This window comes from Prionailurus bengalensis, chromosome B3, assembly GCF_016509475.1.
Source record: "Prionailurus bengalensis isolate Pbe53 chromosome B3, Fcat_Pben_1.1_paternal_pri, whole genome shotgun sequence".
NCBI classification, from domain to species: Eukaryota; Metazoa; Chordata; class Mammalia; order Carnivora; family Felidae; genus Prionailurus; species Prionailurus bengalensis.
In genome coordinates, this window is record NC_057355.1 from 100,988,176 (window position 1) to 101,005,062 (window position 16,887).

At 40.8% G+C, this 16,887-nt stretch overlaps 1 protein-coding gene across 2 annotated transcripts in view; it reads right to left on the bottom strand.

The window, feature by feature from the left end:
• The window catches only part of ERO1A (endoplasmic reticulum oxidoreductase 1 alpha), a 49,185-nt gene extending 37,399 nt beyond the window's left edge, over positions 1-11,786 (bottom strand). The window contains exons 1-3 of one of the 2 annotated variants that reach the window (XM_043556164.1): positions 11,555-11,786; positions 1,355-1,474; positions 515-598 (exon numbers count right to left, since the gene is read on the bottom strand). In XM_043556164.1, the coding sequence (XP_043412099.1) occupies positions 515-598; positions 1,355-1,474; positions 11,555-11,668 (318 nt within the window). In that variant the 5' untranslated portion in view covers positions 11,669-11,786. The remainder of the gene's footprint in view (positions 1-514; positions 599-1,354; positions 1,475-11,554) is intronic. The other variant, XM_043556163.1, reaches the window with a different exon arrangement.
• Between the last annotated feature and the right edge of the window lie 5,101 nt (positions 11,787-16,887).

The window sequence follows — 16,887 nt, forward strand, 5'->3', positions numbered from 1 at the left end:
CCCGCTAATTAATTTCATTCTGTTATACTATAAACCTTTGGGTAAGATGTAAGAAGAAAAACAAACATCCTATTAATCTCACCAATAAGTCAAAGGATTATTACGAAAGAATAATTCAAAATAGGTTTTATATTGGTAAGTTGAGGTTTTTTAATATGTAAATATTAAACAACATTATATTTAACCTAAGGATTAAAAAGTAATTTTAGTTGTATTGCCCCCCCTTTTTTTTTTAATTTTTTTTTTCAACGTTTATTTATTTTTGAGACAGAGAGAGACAGAGCATGAACAGGGGAGGGGCAGAGAGAGAGGGAGACAGGCTGCAGGCTCTGAGCGGTCAGCACAGAGCCTGACACAGGGCTCGAACTCACGGGCCATGAGATCATGACCTGAGCCGAAGTCGGACGCTCAACCGACCAAGCCACCCAGGCACCCCTGTATTGCCCCCTTTTTAAAACATTGCAGTTATTTGCAAAAAGGTGTAACAGTTGTCACATGTATACTTGGTTCTTACCGACTGACACGGCTTGACAGCACAGTCTCTCCGACCACACTGGTTGATATCGTTCCAGAAAGGACACGGCCTCTTCAGGTTTACCTATAGGATAATAACAGAAAAAGTTACAAGATTCTTGTAATCAAGATTCTTGAGATTATTATTCAACAGGTGTTGAATTATGATGTGATAACCTGGTCATGCTATCATCTGCAATTATTCTTTTTCTTCGCTTACAGGTTGCCAAGTTCCAGCGATCGTACCAATGTGTAACTTGTGTTAAGTAAACTGGTAGACTTGGTTAGAAACACACAGACTGGTACTAAACAGATCCTGAAGATGGGAACTAGGAGCCAAAGTAGCTCGTATCATCACTGCTCAGCTGATACTTTTTTAAAGCCAGTAACAGGCAACTGTTGAACTCATTCGATAACTACATATTCCAATGATCAGATATTCTAAATGCTTTAAGTAGATATCTCAAGATAAAATATCAACAGTGACTAGTGAAAATAATACAGGTCAGAACAAAGTCATGCTTCTCAAAAAAAATGTAGTTATTTTAATTAACTGGAGTCAAGCCAGTATTTTGGGAAAGTATGCATTGGCAATTTTGGTAACAATATAATAGTTTCTGTTCTGACTTCAATTAACCAACAAGTTTCTAACTCCAGAGTGCAAAACCCAGTTGTTGAAATTGAAAGTATCCAATGGATGGTTTCAGAACCACACTGTTCACTCTTGTGAACTGAATTTTAAATAATGGCCACATTTTGAAGTTCAGGAATTCCTAAGAAAATACAATTATCCATTTAAACTTTAAGTATTCTTATACAAAAAAATTAAAAATAAAAATACCTTGTAATATCTAAAGTAGTCGCTTTCAAGAAGTTTTTGTAGTCTTGGGAAAAGCCTGTAGTTATTAAATCTATCAATGGTTTCAACATCACAGGTACAATCATCCAAGTAACCGCTAACCTGTTACAAAGAAAATAAAACAATACATCAAAATACCTTAGTTGCAACAGGGTTCTTTTTCCTGACAAGGTTAGGACTCAAGCAACTCTTATCTTCCCTCCTCATGATTTTCTGAGATGAGACATGACAGTAATCTAACAATGCTATTGCTCTTGCTATACACCTAGAAGAATGCGGTGCATACCTTTTGGAGGGTACACTGAGCTCATCACACACGCGTGCACACACACACATAGGCAGAGTTGGTCCCCTGCAGCCACTTTGTAACCCTGTCCCAGACCTGACCAGGGGTCAGTATCTAACCCAAACCAGGTCTTGGTCCCTGCTCCAGGAATCTGGACTTGAGAATAAGAAGAGATCTCTCTCCCTGCAGCTTGACCACTAAAGCAAATAAACTCAGACCATATTCCATCATGTGAACTGAGCAGCACATGAGCCAGTCAGCAAAAGAGAGGAAAGATTTTTAAAGATACACAGTGAAGCAGAGACAGGAAACAGAAAATATCTGATACATGGATTCCCTGGGGTTTTCCAGCTCCTACTTCCACCCAACTTCCTTGAAGCTCAGTTGCATTCCTATCCTTGGCCTTCCTGAGACTCCATATTCCCAGGATTCAACTGTCTCTGTATTCCCTATTAAGTTTCCTACAGGAACATGGGACATGCTTGGTGAACGTATAAAAAGAAGTGATACTGAATTTATAAGATAAACAATAATTCATTATAAGGATTTACCAACTCTCAAATACTAGTCCATGACAGTTTATTTGTCCAGGTTTGAAATGGTGCTTAGAAATCACTTATCATTAGCAGCACGGAGATAGCAAATTGACCACTAAGCCAATTCTGATCTTCAAATGCTTAAAACTAATATCTTAATGGTAATTATGATCAGACAATGTTATCAGAAGTGAAACTAAGGGCATTATGCTAAGTGAAATTAGTCAGAGAAAGACAAATATCATATGACTTTACTCATATGAGGACTTTAAGATATAAAACAGATGAACAGAAGGGAAGGGAAGCAAAAATAATATAAAAACAGGGAGGGAGACAAAAATAAGAGACTCTTAAATATAGAGAACAAACAGAGAGTTGCTGGAGGGGTTGTGGGAGGGGGGATGGGCTAAATGGGTAAGGGGCTTAAGGAATCTACTCCTGAAATCATTGTTGCATCATGTGCTAACTTGGCTGTAAGTTATAAAAAATAAATAAGTTATAGAAAGTAAAAATTTAAAAAAAAGTGAAGCTAAAAGTCTTAGATGTTTGTTTGGGGCTGGGCAAACATCTAACAGAATTAATTTAACATTGCTAACATTGTAAGTAACAAATGTGATTTAAGAACAGTAACTAGATTGTTTTTGTTTTTGTTTTTAATATAGGGCATGCTGTAGAAAAGAGATCCTTATCATACTTTGGTCTGCATACTTGCTTTACAAACTACTTTCGATTATATTTCAGAGAGACTTACTGTCAAAAAAATTTTTTTAATCTACTGGTAAGGAAGCAAATACTTTACTAAAATACTGAATGTAGGTGTTTTCCCGTTGGAATATGTAAAATCCTACCCTATTTTTAATTTTAGAATGTCACAAAACAGGAATGCAAAATTTTTACCTAAAAGTAAATACTTTTGGAAGATGAGAGATAATACTTTGGATAATGACAGCAATATTTAAGAACTAAGATTTTGTCCCTGTTTGTGTAGTCTCATTTGTTTTGGACTAATGCAGGTTCTAGAAATCTGATCTACATATTTTTTACTGCAATAACTACTTATTTTCATTTCATACGCAAATTTGTCCTTGTTTCCTGCTAAAAATTCTCTTGAGTATACAAAAAATCTTCAGGTCCTAATTTGGGGTACCACAAAAGTGCTTTTTTTTTTTAATTAAAAAAAAATTTTTTAATGTTTATTATTGAGAGACACAGAGAGACAGAGCATAAGCATGAGAGGGGCAGAGAGAAGGGGATACACAGACTCTGAAGCAGTCTCCAGGCTCCAGCTGTCAGCACAAAGCCTGACATGGGGGCTCGAACTCTCAAGCTGTGAGATCATGCCCTGAGCCGAAGTCGGACGCTTAACCGACTGAGCCATTCAGTCACCCAAAAACAGAAGTGCTTCTAATCTAGATGATTTGATTTTTCACCTCTTTCTTTTGAGCCTTAAAAGTAGAACTTCTAAGGACATAAAATAGCTACTTTTTCCTCTTGGATACAAATTATTACACAAAGAAATAACAGGCACAGAGACTACAAACGCCAAAGGGACACATGCCTGATAGGGACAGTAGGTCACAAAAAAGAAAGAAGCACATAAAAAAAAAAAAACAAAAACAACAAACAAACAAACAAAAAAACCACAAGAGAATGGTTTTGAAGCAATTAATTTTTCCCCTGAAGTAATTCATTTTTAAGGTAAAAATCTATCTTTGAAACTCAAGTTCAGGCATCACCTCTTTTGGAAAGCTACCCCTGGGGTACCACTCATCCCCTGCTGGGTTAACTGTCTCCTATGTGCTCCCATGGCACTCCACATACTCCTACATAAGGATTACCTCACTCCTTTGAATTTATATAGTTCACTTCCTCCCTCTAGAGTTTACAATCCTTGAGAGCAAATCATGTTTGTTCATTTTGTATTCCCAGTCTTCAGCACTGTACTTCTAGAAAGCACACACTAGATGCTCAATATTTATTTGTGGAGTGGATGTGTGAATGAATGAATGCTGTCTACTGTCACTGTCATTCCCTGGAGACCAGCATCACAGTCTGATGATGACTTAGGTACCTCACATCATCCATGGTAGTGCTCTGTGCTCCAGACTACACAGGCCCAAGTGGTAGGAATGCGCTCAGAGCAAGGGAAGCAAGCAGCGAAGGCAAATAACCCATCACATCCAACATTTTACCAATCTATACCTTAACTACAAAGGAAGCTAGAAGAAGCCACAAACCATAAAGGAATGCAAGGTGCATTCACCGCAGAGATGGCTTTGGCCCAGAGATCCCGGAGAGGGAAGACAGGACAATGGTAGATTGGAAACCCTCTGACCTTTACCTACGAAATTGAGCAGGAGGTATTTCCAACTACAACAAAAGGTAGCAGGGCAGCTAAGGAGGTAGGGCAGGGATGGAGGAATTTCAATAGATGGAGAAGGCCCAGCAAAGGAGAGGCAGGAAGATACTTGGAAACCAAAGCCATGTGACAGTTCAGATAAGCCTGCCAACAGGCAGAACCTGATCACTGGAAGAAAGGTTGGCAGGCATGATGCCAGGTCCAGTTCTAGAAACTAGAGAACCAGGCATGTTACAGGAATAGAGTCTCAAGAAAAGATTAAGGAAGAAATGCAATTAACAGACCCAGGGCAGAATCTTGGAAAACAAAGCAGTCTTAGTACCTAAACCAAAAGATGGACATTGATCTGGAACAAGGATGACCTGATACTGTGAACTGTGTGGCAGCTTCAGGAAGTGCTAAGGCTGCTTAAATAATGGTCACACTATCTCCTAAACTGAAACAGATTCTGACCCTACCATAAGAATGTGAATTTTTTTTAATTCTTTTTTAAATGTTTATTTATTTTTGAGAGAGAGCAGGGGAGGGGCAGAGACAGAGAGAGGGAGACACAGAATCTGAAGCAGGCTCCAGGCTCTCAGCTGTCAGCACAGAGCCAGATGCAGGGCTCTAATTCACAAACCGTGAGATTATGACCTGAGCCGAAGTCGGATACTTAACTGACTAAGCCACCCAGGCACCCCAAGAATCTGAATTTTTTTTTAAATGCACCCCCCGCTCCCTACCACACACATGCACAAAGTGACTGATACATGCTAAAAGTTGAAGCTCATTGATCCATGCTTTAGGTGATAATCAGCCTTGGGTACGGAGCCAAACTAATAGGTGGCAAATAGAAGGCACTTGCGGAGGAATGTAGATATAAGGACCAGGGTAGGCCTGACATAATGTCACCCAGCTTAAAGTCCTAGTCTCTTACCAGTTGAAAAGCTTTTGAAGGCCCTTCTACTGCAAACTCCCAAGCACACAACAATCCCCTCCTATATACTCTGAAGAAGGAGTATATTTTTTTTTAACCTCTTAAGCCTTAGTTTCCCATGTGAACACAATATAGCAATACTAATAGTTCCAATCTCAAAGAGTTGAGATGAAATGACATAATATAAATGCCAATGTTAGTATTATCCTACCACTGCTTAAATGCTTCTGGTGAAAGTGGACGTACGATTACCCCAAAGCAACTCACATTTTTTTTTTAATGGATAAGAAAAAAAAGGCCAAGTTGGCAGCTAAAATTTTCCAAAACGTTTACATCTGTCACCCCACTGGAACATAGATCTAGACAGCCAAAAGTTAGCTGCAGAGGTAGCCTCAATTACTTTCTCCATGGACTCTGACTGGTTTGGACCAAATACCAAAATATAAAAGGCAAGAGAAAAGAAAATAACATGGGCCTGCTTGTTCCCTATTTTCTGCTTACAGGTACTCTTTAATTTACAATGAAAGACAAAAAAAAAAAAATTCTAAATAATTTCCTTCTGTGCCAACAACTTCTAGTCCTACCAGACTATCATTTTTTTCCAAAGCACTTTGAGAATATATTCCTCATACTTGTATGAAATATGAAATACCTTTTAAAAGTGCTCAAAGTGGGTTTTTTTGGCAAAGACCTTTAGTTGTATGTAATTTTAGAGTGTTCTGTGACTATTAAAAAGAACTTGAAAACTATTCATTGAAAAAAATTGATGGAGGTGTCTGGCTGGCTCAGTCAGAAGAGCTTGGAACTTTTGATCTCAGGGTCCTGAGTTCAAGCCCTATGTTGGGTGTAGAGATTACTTAAATTAATAAAACTTGCTGACAGCATGGAGCCTGCTTAGGATTCTCTCTCTCCCTCTCTCTCTGCCCTCCCCAGCTCTCCAGCACACACTCTCTCTCACTCTCTCTAAATAAACTTTTCAAAAGTTAAAAAAACAAAAAAACAAAGAATGTTGACAGAGACACCTCTGTTAATGGAAACAAGGAAACACCGAAGATTCTATACTGGGTGGTTCCAAGGACACAGAATGCTACAAGCTATTTCTGCTTTAAAGCCTTAGTCTTTACAACTTTAAATTGTTGTTAAATAACCCAACGTATAGCAACCAATGAGATACATGCTTTGTTCCACATGCTTTGTTCACAAAGGCCTGGAAGGCAATAAGTACTCAGAGACAATGGACATCTCTCCAGTATAACCTGTTTCAAAGATCCCTCTGACTAAGTTTCAATCCAGGCTTATTTCCACCTACCATGCAACATATTCCCAAGTGTCTCTTCTGTGGCCTAGCCACTCTAACAAATAAAACTATTTTTGAAATTGAGATAAATAAGACACTAGACAGGTAAATCTGCGGAAATAGATGTAGGCAAGTGTATCTACAATGCACTCCAAATGAAAATAATCCATCTTGAAATAGTCATTTTGGATGATCTGAACTATTCCCCTTTCATTAGCCTGATAGAGATTACTACACTCATAAGTAAGTGTATCTGAGTGTTATTAGCACTAGCCATAATACGATTAATAAAACATTTGGACTACATGGGAGTTTTACAAACTCATTTCTAATTAATTTAAATGAAAACATGTCCACACTGCCTCCATATCTGGGCTTCAATATTTCTTCTGAGTTTACTTCTTAATCCTGGGATTCCATCCATTGAGACTAAAGTTCTGTTGCATTCATTCTCTCTAATGGTGCATAATGGGGAAAAGGAAATAAGAAATTCTGTCAAAAAGAAAACAAGAAATCTTGTCTGAAGAATCTTCACTCATGGGGCACCTGGGTGGCTCAGTCAGTTGAGCATCTGACTTCAGTTCAGGTCATGATACCACAGCTCATGGGTTCGAGGCCCACATCAGACTCTGTGCTGACAGCTCAGAGCCTGGAGCCTGCTTCAGATTCTGTCTCTCCCTCTCTCTCTCTCTCAAAAGTAAATAAACATTAAAAAAAATTTTTTTAAGAATCTTCATTTACTTGAAGCTCATACCTATTGCAACAAATACAAATATTATTTTGGTTTAAAGAAAGGGTAGGTCATGATCATGGGGTTCTTTACACAAACTGTTACAGGCTTGTATACCAAAAGGGGAGGAAAAGGCCAATTTTCTGTGCAAAAATGAAAAAAAATTTAAATAGAATGATAAAATAAAAAGTGGGAAGCTGTATATAAGGAAGATTTACAAGTCTAAGGCAATCTATCACTTATTTGCAGCAACTAACACAGAAGCACTGCTATCAAAAGAACTTACAACATACAGTGAAAATGGTTTTAGTAGGATTTGATGTCAACAGACATATGTAGTAACTAACTTTAAAGATTCATTTGGAGCTATCCACCCATCTGAAAGATGAATTCCAGAAAAACATGCAAATGGCCCACTCAGCAGAAAATGGAAAGAATATATTCCTGCTAGCATAGTGCTAACATCCTGTATTATAACTTGCCTAATACTTGCTAAGCACCCATTATGTACCAGGCTCAGTACTCTGGAGTATCAAGAAATGGGACTAAATTTTTAAATTTTTAGTTTATTTTTTGATCTTAAAACTCGTTCACAGTAGGCTTCCATGAATGTTTATTAAATTTAATCTGATTATTTGTAGAGCTCTGCACATTTTACTTCAATGACTTTCTAAGGCTAAAGAACCACATGTTGCTTTGGCTCAAATTAGAGCTGATATTCTGTTAACTGAACCCCTATACCAGGCCCCCATGCAAGAGGGTAATGAGGGATGATGATGCATAATTCACAGTAGAAGTGGTGCGAGAGAGTGGCAACAGACAGGGAGAAAAGGTCTATTAACAAAACAGATTCAACAGAACTTTGCAGCTAATTGGTTACGGCAAAGAGAATGAGAGATTTTAACTTGAAATATTTTTTTAAACAGGGTTTTGTGTTGTTGTTTGTTTGTTTGTTTTTTTGGTTTTATTTACCTATTTCGACAGAGAGAGAGAGAGAGAGTGTGAGAACAAACAGGGGATGGGCAGAGAGAATCTTTTTTTTTTTTTTTTAATGTTCATTTATTTTTGAGAGAGAGAGAGGGAAGCAGAGAGAGGGACCCAGGATCCAAAGCAGGCTCCGTGCTGACAGCAGAGTGTCCGATGCAGGGCTTGAACTGGTAAACCTCAAGATCATGACCTGAGCCGAAGTCTGATGCTTAAACTTCTGAGCCACCCAGGTGCCCCAGAAAAGAGAGGATCTTAAGCAGGCTCCATGCTAAGCTGTCAACCTGAAGCCTGACTCGGGGCTGGAAGCCACAAACCATGAGATCATGACCTGAGCCCAAATCAGGAGTCCCCTGCTTAAGCAACTGAGACACCCAGATGCCCCTTTAACTTGTATTTCTAAACACTAGGTCAACATTTAGTTTTTGATTTAGTGTCTAGCAATATTTACTGACTTGTTTGTTTGTTTTAAGATTTTACTTTGTAAGTAATCTCTACAACCAACATGGGGCTCCAACTTACAACTCTAAGATCAAGAGTCATATGCCCTACTGACGGAGTCAGCCAGGCACCCCTGCTAACTTGTTGTTTTTTTAATGTTTATTTATTTTTGAGAGTGAGACCACAGAGCAGGGCAGGGGCAGAGAGAGGGAGACATAGGATCTGAAGCAGGATCTGCACTGTCAGCACAGAGCCCTATGTGGGCTCGAACTCAGGAACTGTGAGGTCATGACCTGAGCTGAAGTTGAATGCTTAACTAAGCCCCCCAGGCACCCCTTCTCACTTGTTTTTTTAAAATGCTTAGGATCTCTGCCTCTCCCCAATCCCCAAAGAACTTTATTCACTAACTTGTAAGTTCTTAAAGGCAGGGATCACACCATAGTTATCTCTATATTCCAAACACTCAGGTCAACATACACACTGTGTATGTTTGTTGAATGAATAATTTCCACCATTCATCTCCCCTTATCTTTTCTTCCATTTATTTCCTTTATTTCTGTGTGTGTGTGTCTCGTTTCCATTCACATCTATATGCTTGTCTCCAATTTTCTCTTCATATCTGTTATTGCTTGTTCCCTCTCCCCATTTCCCACATTACCCCTATCTCTTCCATTACTGACCATAGTAGAACTAAAATGTATTCTTTTTCAGTCTATTGAACTAAAATTGATGGTCTCTGTTCTTAAGTTGATTTAAATAGATCATTTTTAATTTTTCTTAAATTTGTTTTTTACTATGGGACCCTCAGTTTATTATTTTTTAAAGTTGATTCTGAAAAAAAAAAAAAACCTGTCACTTTTGTTCTAAATGGAAAAGAAAGGGATCCAACAGATTTTTGTGTTGGGGGAGTATTCAAATCTTGAAAATGTTACAAAACGGGGGGGAAGCTTAAATACTAATCAGAAGGAAAAAAGTGTGAAAAATTTAAAACTCCCCAATTTTAATCAGATATCTAAAAAGGTTATTGGAGAGGAAAGTGAAAGTTGAAAGCTCAACATGTACTTTTATTCCATTATCTAAAAATCTAGACTATAGTTGAATATGTTACATTGGACATCTTCTTTCAACACTAACTACCTTATTTTGAAGTCTCTTATTCCTACTTTATTTTTTTTTTAATTTTTTTTTTCAACGTTTATTTATTTTTGGGACAGAGAGAGACAGAGCATGAATGGGGGAGGGGCAGAGAGAGAGGGAGACACAGAATCAGAAACAGGCTCCAGGCTCTGAGCCATCAGCCCAGAGCGGACGTGGGGCTCGAACTCCCGGACCGCGAGATCGTGACCTGGCTGAAGTCGGACGCTTAACCGACTGCGCCACCCAGGCGCCCCTATTTTTAAATGTTTACACTTTGTGTTATGTTATATTTGTAACCTGAAGAAAAATGAACCTTCTTCCTTTTAAGTACTTGACTGTATGCAGTTTGCAACATAAAGGAGCTTTTCCATCTTAGTTGGAAAGCAGCAATTTCCTTTTAACCTCTTACTCATAGCCAGGTAACACCTCAAATCATTCAGCAAAACGACAGGATGCAAGAATATAAAAGTGAAAGAGACAGTTCTTCCTCCCATAATATGTAAAGCTGTTTCTTTCCTCTGTGAAATAGTAGCATTGTCCCTACACAAATGTTATTTCTGATAAAAAAAAATAATAGTAATAGTAAAATCCACTTAAAAGGAAAAATTTGGATTGCCTACCTCAATTTTGTATAAAATGTAATTTTTATCAACAGAAGCCAACCAAAACGTGACTTTAAGAGCAATTATATTAAAATACAGGATCATGTAGACCAGAAAACCTCTAGATTTCTTTAATGTTTTTTTTTTCCTCAAGGAACCCACATCTCATGATCATATAAGCTTGTAATCAAACTTGTGCGCTGAGGGGTAAGACTCATCCTCCCAATTCAGACCAGCCAAATGAGTGTCACGGTAAGAGAATCTCATTACATTTAGTAAATAGAAAGGACACACAGAGCGAGTAGACACTGCAAGCCGCGGCCTCAAAAACACAAGGCAGATGGGCTTAGAAACAGGAAAGCCTCACGAAACGATTCTCCTGCCTGACAACGACATCTGAAAGTAGCCTCCCCTACCCTACAAAGGCGTACCCTGCCCAGGAAGGATGGCGAAGGCACCTAGCATGAACACATCGTACGCAGTTCCAGGTCAAGTTAGAAGTTAGGAAGACCCAGGTTCCGCGAAAATAACAAATACTGAGTGAGCGTGCACAGTGTGCACGCCCTCCCCGGGCAGGGAAGACCAACAAAGATGTATAAACCAACTCGGTAAAATCATACAGCATGCACCCACACCTCTCCCCCCACAACGGATCCGAAGCGCCGGAGGGCACGCTGACGTCCAGGCTGCGGTGGAAGACCTGTACAGACCACGCCAGGCAAGCCGCAGAGGGCTGAGCCCGGCCGGGGAGCAGAAGCTCAGGGGGCTCATCCCGGAGGGTGGAGACGCAGAGGCACTCCTAGCCCCTCACCTGCCGGGGTGCGCGGGACAGAGCGCGGGGCGGAGGCGGGAAGCACCGGGAGCGGCCGCGCGGCCGCGCACAACCCTCACCTGGCAGAAGCACCTCTGCGCCGCCGTCTCCGGGGGCTGCTGCCCACCGCGACCCGAGCCGAGCAGCCACACGGCCCCCACGAGGCCGATCAGGAAGCCCCAGCGGCGGCCCATAGCCGCTCCGGCCGCTCGTCGCCCGGCCCCTCCCGGTCCCAGCACTCGGGCGCAGGCCGCGCGTCCGCTGATGAAGCCCGCGCGGGCCGGCCCCCGGTGACGCCCCACCTCCCGGCCGCCTCCCAGGCCCGCCCTCGGCTCTCCCGCCTCTCAGCGGCCGCCACCTCCCGGCTGAGCCTGCGGACGTGCCAAGGCGCCCGCTCCGGCCGCCCGGGGCCTCGGGTCGGCTTCCTTCCCCGCGCGTGAGGCTGACGCACGAGCCCGCTTCCCGGCTTGGCCCCGCCCGGAGCACCGCGCCCGTCCCCGGCCCCCAACGCCCGGTGCCTGAAGCCTGGCTCCGGCGCGCCCGCCGCAACCCCAGCGCAGGCGTTGGGGGTCCTTCCCGCCGCCACCGCGCGAGCGAGCGAGGGAGAAACCCGAGGGGTCTGGGTCTCCCCGCAGGGCCCGCCCCACCCCGCGCAGTCCCGGCCAATCCTTCGGTCTCTCCAGACGAGGAAGTCAAACCGTACCAATTACGCATCCACAGTGTCCCTGACAGTCTTAAAGCTGAAAGGGATTAGGAGTGATAACCTAGACCAGGGCTGCATAATAGAGTTTCTAGTCGTCACATCGAAAGAGCAAAAAGAAACAGGTGAAGTTCATTTTAATAATCTATTTTATTCAACCCAATATGTGCAAAACATTTCAAAATACACTCAATATTAAATTATCCATATTTTATGTGTTGTTTTTGAAATCTGGTGTGCATTTTATGCAAACTAGCCACATTTCGTAGTCAAATGTAGCGAGTGGCTACTGTATCCGTCAGCACAGGTGGAAACTACCCTCTCATTTCATAGGAGGAAACAGGCCCAGAGTGAGGCGATGATGTGAGAGCAAGGGGCGAGCTGGATAGTGAGAGAGCCATGTCCTATAAATCCCAGCCATGGGTCTAGTCTAAAAGCCCCCCCCCCCCCCCCGGATAAATTTTCATGGTGAAACTGGAAAGCTTCCCAACACCTTACACATTAAAATTTCAAATTAAAAATTTTTTGGTATGTCATTTTTTAAAAGCCACCATTTAATGAAGTAGCTTAGGATATGGTAGGCCCCAAATAGGTTTTACTTCTGTTTTCTAGCTGAGAAAAATAAGCGTAGAAAGTTTATATATGTTACTCAAAGTCACATGGTATGATAGAGATGAGACTCAAACTCAGATTATTTCTTACTTCAATGCCCATAACCTATGGTCTGTCCATCACTTATTAATCCAATCTCCCTCTTTACCTAGGAAGTTCGTTTTCATCAGACCTGTGTTTGGATCTATTTATCTCTCCAGGGCCCAACCCAGCTCACTCATTCCCTCTTCTATGTGGTCTTCTTGGTTTCCTCTTCACCCATTTCCAGTCTCTAAATGAGTTTTGATTCAACAAACTTACTCTATGCCAGACTGAGCTTGACATTACAGATATGAAGATACAGAAGGCCCAATCCCTGCACACGGAGAGACACCCCATGGAACTTAACAGGTGATCTTTGATGACATTTCTACTTCATGTTTCTACAACTGAATCGTAATCTCTTTAAACTCCTTAAGCAGGGATTATGTCACAAACATACCTGTGACTCTCAATACCTTAACAAAGCTTCTCTTTGCAAGTGTTTGTAAGATGAATGAATGTTTTATATTATATATATATTATATATATTAATGTATAATATATATATTAATACTGGCAACAGTATTAATATCTGAAGATATCAAAATATCTATCAAAAATAAGAGACATAATATGAAAATGGAAAAACTAAACAATAAAGCCTAAAACTGCAGGAGGAAGCAATCTGAACATGAATCAGCTCTGGATTTCACCCTGATGCAATAAGCCTGTAATTTGGGAGAGCTTAAAACTGTCAATGTTCTCAGGATGAAAGCTTCCATTCCTAAGATTTGAACTCTTGCCCACAACAAATTTAGCAACCTTGTAATCAGAAACAATCACCATATAAGACTATTTTTTATTTTATTGTTTTTTCAGCTTTATTGAGGTATAATTGACTAATAAATTTTTAAATGTATGTCATAATAATTTGGTATACAGATAACATTGTGAAAGGATCCCCCCATCAAGTCCATTAACACATCCATCATCTCACATATTTACCCTTTCTTCCTTCTTGGTGAGAACATTTAAGTTCAACTCCCTTAGCAAATTTCAATTTTACAATACAGTGTTTCCAACGATAGGCACCATATTATACATTAGATCCTCAGAGTTTATTCATCTTATATTAGAAGCTTTATACCCTTTTACCAAAGTCTCCCTATTTTTCTTTTTTTAATTTCACATATAAGTGAAACCATGCATTTGTCTTTCTCTGTCTGGTTTATTTCACTTAGCATAATGCCCTCAAGGCCTATCCATGTTGTAGCAAACAGCAGGGTTTCCTTCTTTCTCATAGCTGAATAATAACCCATTGTATATGTATACCACACCCCCTTTATCCATGTAGCCATTGTTGGACACTTAGGTTGTTTCCAAACTTTGGCAATTGGGAATAGGCGACATCAAACATGGGAGTGCAGACACCTTTTCAAGATAATGGTTTCATATACACCCAGAAGTGGGATTGCTAGATTTTGCTTTATTATCTTGATGATTATCATTTTTCCTTTCAGATTTGTAAGGGACTTTAGAATGTGCAAAATACAGTTTTGTGCACCTGATGTAACTACACTGACACTTCCCTAAGAATCCTTCAATTTGGTCCTTTGTGTGAGTTCAGTTTTTCCACTCTGCCTTCTCTGGCAGTCATCTCACCTGTGTTAGGGCCTAGGCAATAACTCATTAGTCATTCAGGAACTATTAAGGAGCACCCACAGGGTACATAGTTCAACCTTTGCTTTCCAAAAGTCCAGCCTCCAGTTTATTATACCTTAGCTAAACAACATTAAATTTTTTACAGATGAACAAGGCCATCTAGTTATTCTAATACTAGTGATCATAACAACAACATAACTTAGATTTAGTGTACACAGCATTTCTTGATGGAATTCTGATTACTATGTAAACAACAGCTGTTATTATTATTATTTTTAATGACCAAAGCAGGAAATGGCTTGAGCCCAATTTCTCAAAATGGGGCATGGAGATTTACGTAGGGAGCTTCTCGGTACCTAAACATTTTCTGGCACTGAGTAGGCTAGAAGGAACTAATTTAAATTTTTTTTTTCAACGTTTATTTTATTTTTGGGACAGAGAGAGACAGAGCATGAACGGGGGAGGGGCAGAGAGAGAGGGAGACACAGAATCAGAAACAGGCTCCAGGCTCTGAGCCATCAGCCCAGAGCCTGACGCAGGGCTCGAACTCACGGACCGTGAGATCGTGACCTGGCTGAAGTCGAACGCTTAACCGACTGCGCCACCCAGGCGCCCCTAGAAGGAACTAATTTAAAGAGAAAAATTTGGTCAAGGAAAAGGAGTATTATGACACTCAAGAGGAAAAAAGGCTAAGTAAAAACCTAAAGGTTTTATTAGATCTATTTATCTAATATTCATTGACTATAAATGTGCACATGGTACATTGCTAGAATTTTCTATCAAGATGCTTGAGATTATTTGAGCTGGGGGAGAAATACCACCTAAGCTCTATCTTCACCTCCTCTCCCTCATATTCCTGGAAGAACAAGCTACATATAGTAGAAACTGATAAGTTCCCATTTATACCTTACCCCACTGTGCGGCCTGATTTCCAACTCTACCTTCCTACTCCTCTATACCTGGCCTTGTTACGGCCAAATTAATTACCATTTTCATGAGATCGTGAAATCTCTGCTGCATTTTGACAATGCTGATTTCTCCTTCCTTCAATTCTACTTTCTATGTACCAAACACTCCAGATTCTCCTTACACATTTCTTTTTTAAAAGCATGTTTATTTATTTTGAGAGAGAGAGAGAGAGAGAGAGAGAGCACAAAGAGAGAATCCCAAGCAGGCTCCATGCTGTCAGCACAGAGCCCAATACGGGCTTGATCCCATGAACCGTGAGATCATGACGTGAGCTGAAATCAAAAGTCAGATGCTTAACCAACTGAGCCACCCAGGCACCCCTCCCTCCTTATACTTTTATAATATTATTTAACTGTCTCCTTCGTGGGCTTTCCCCCAGCCCACCTCTAAGATGTGAGTGTTCCCCAGGATTCTATTCTCTGTCCAGTCCTCTTCTTCTATACTCGCCCCTGGAGAAACTTGACCAGTCTCATGATTTTAAATACCTCCTCCCTGCCAATGACTCTCAGATCTATTTTTCCACTTCAGATCTCTCCCTTGAGCTTCAAAATCCACCTGCCTATTGGACACAACCATCTGCTTTTCTTAGAACTGTTTGGTCACACCACCATCCATATCTAGACACCTAGAAAGTAGGAAGCCACCCTGTTTCTCCCACTTTTTCACCAATGAATAGATTGGTTGATCTATTGATCAACCAAGTTTGCCAGTTCTTTCTTCAATTTAGTCCCTCCTCTTCATCTTTATGACCAAGGACTTAGTTTCAGCCCTTATTGTCACTCACCTGATTTATTGTCACAGTTTCCTAAATGATCGTCCAGCCTCTAGGCTTGCACCTATTCCAAACAGCCTCCATGCTAGCCTAGTTTCTCAAAAATAGCAATCTGGAGCACCTGGGTGGCTCAGTCAGTTAAGCATCCGACTTCGGCTCAGGTCATGATCTCGCAGTTCGTGAGTTCGAGCCCTGCATCAGGCTCTGTGCTGACAGCTCAGAGCCTGGATCCTGCTTCAGATTGTGTGTCTCCCTCTCTCTCTTCCCCTCCCCAGCTTGCTCTCTGTCTCTGTCTCAATAAATAAATAACTAAATAACTAACTAAATATTTAAAAAATAGAAATCTGACCATGTCACACCTCTGTTTAAAGTCTTCAATGCTCCCAACTATCTGAGGACTCAAATTCAAAATTCTCAGCATGACATTCAAGGTCGTCATGATCTGGCCTCACCTCTTTCTCTAGCTAGATCTCCAATACCTCTCTGCCTTACCGTCACTCAACTATTAACAATTCCCCACATAGACCTTTTTTCTACCCTCCATGTCTTTATTCACACTATTTCCATTCCTGAAATGTCTTCTGCCCTGTCCCACACCAACTGCTCTCACTTCATCTGACTAACTCCTTTAAGATTCAGCTCAGGCAACTGCTACCTCCATGAAGTCTTCTGTAACT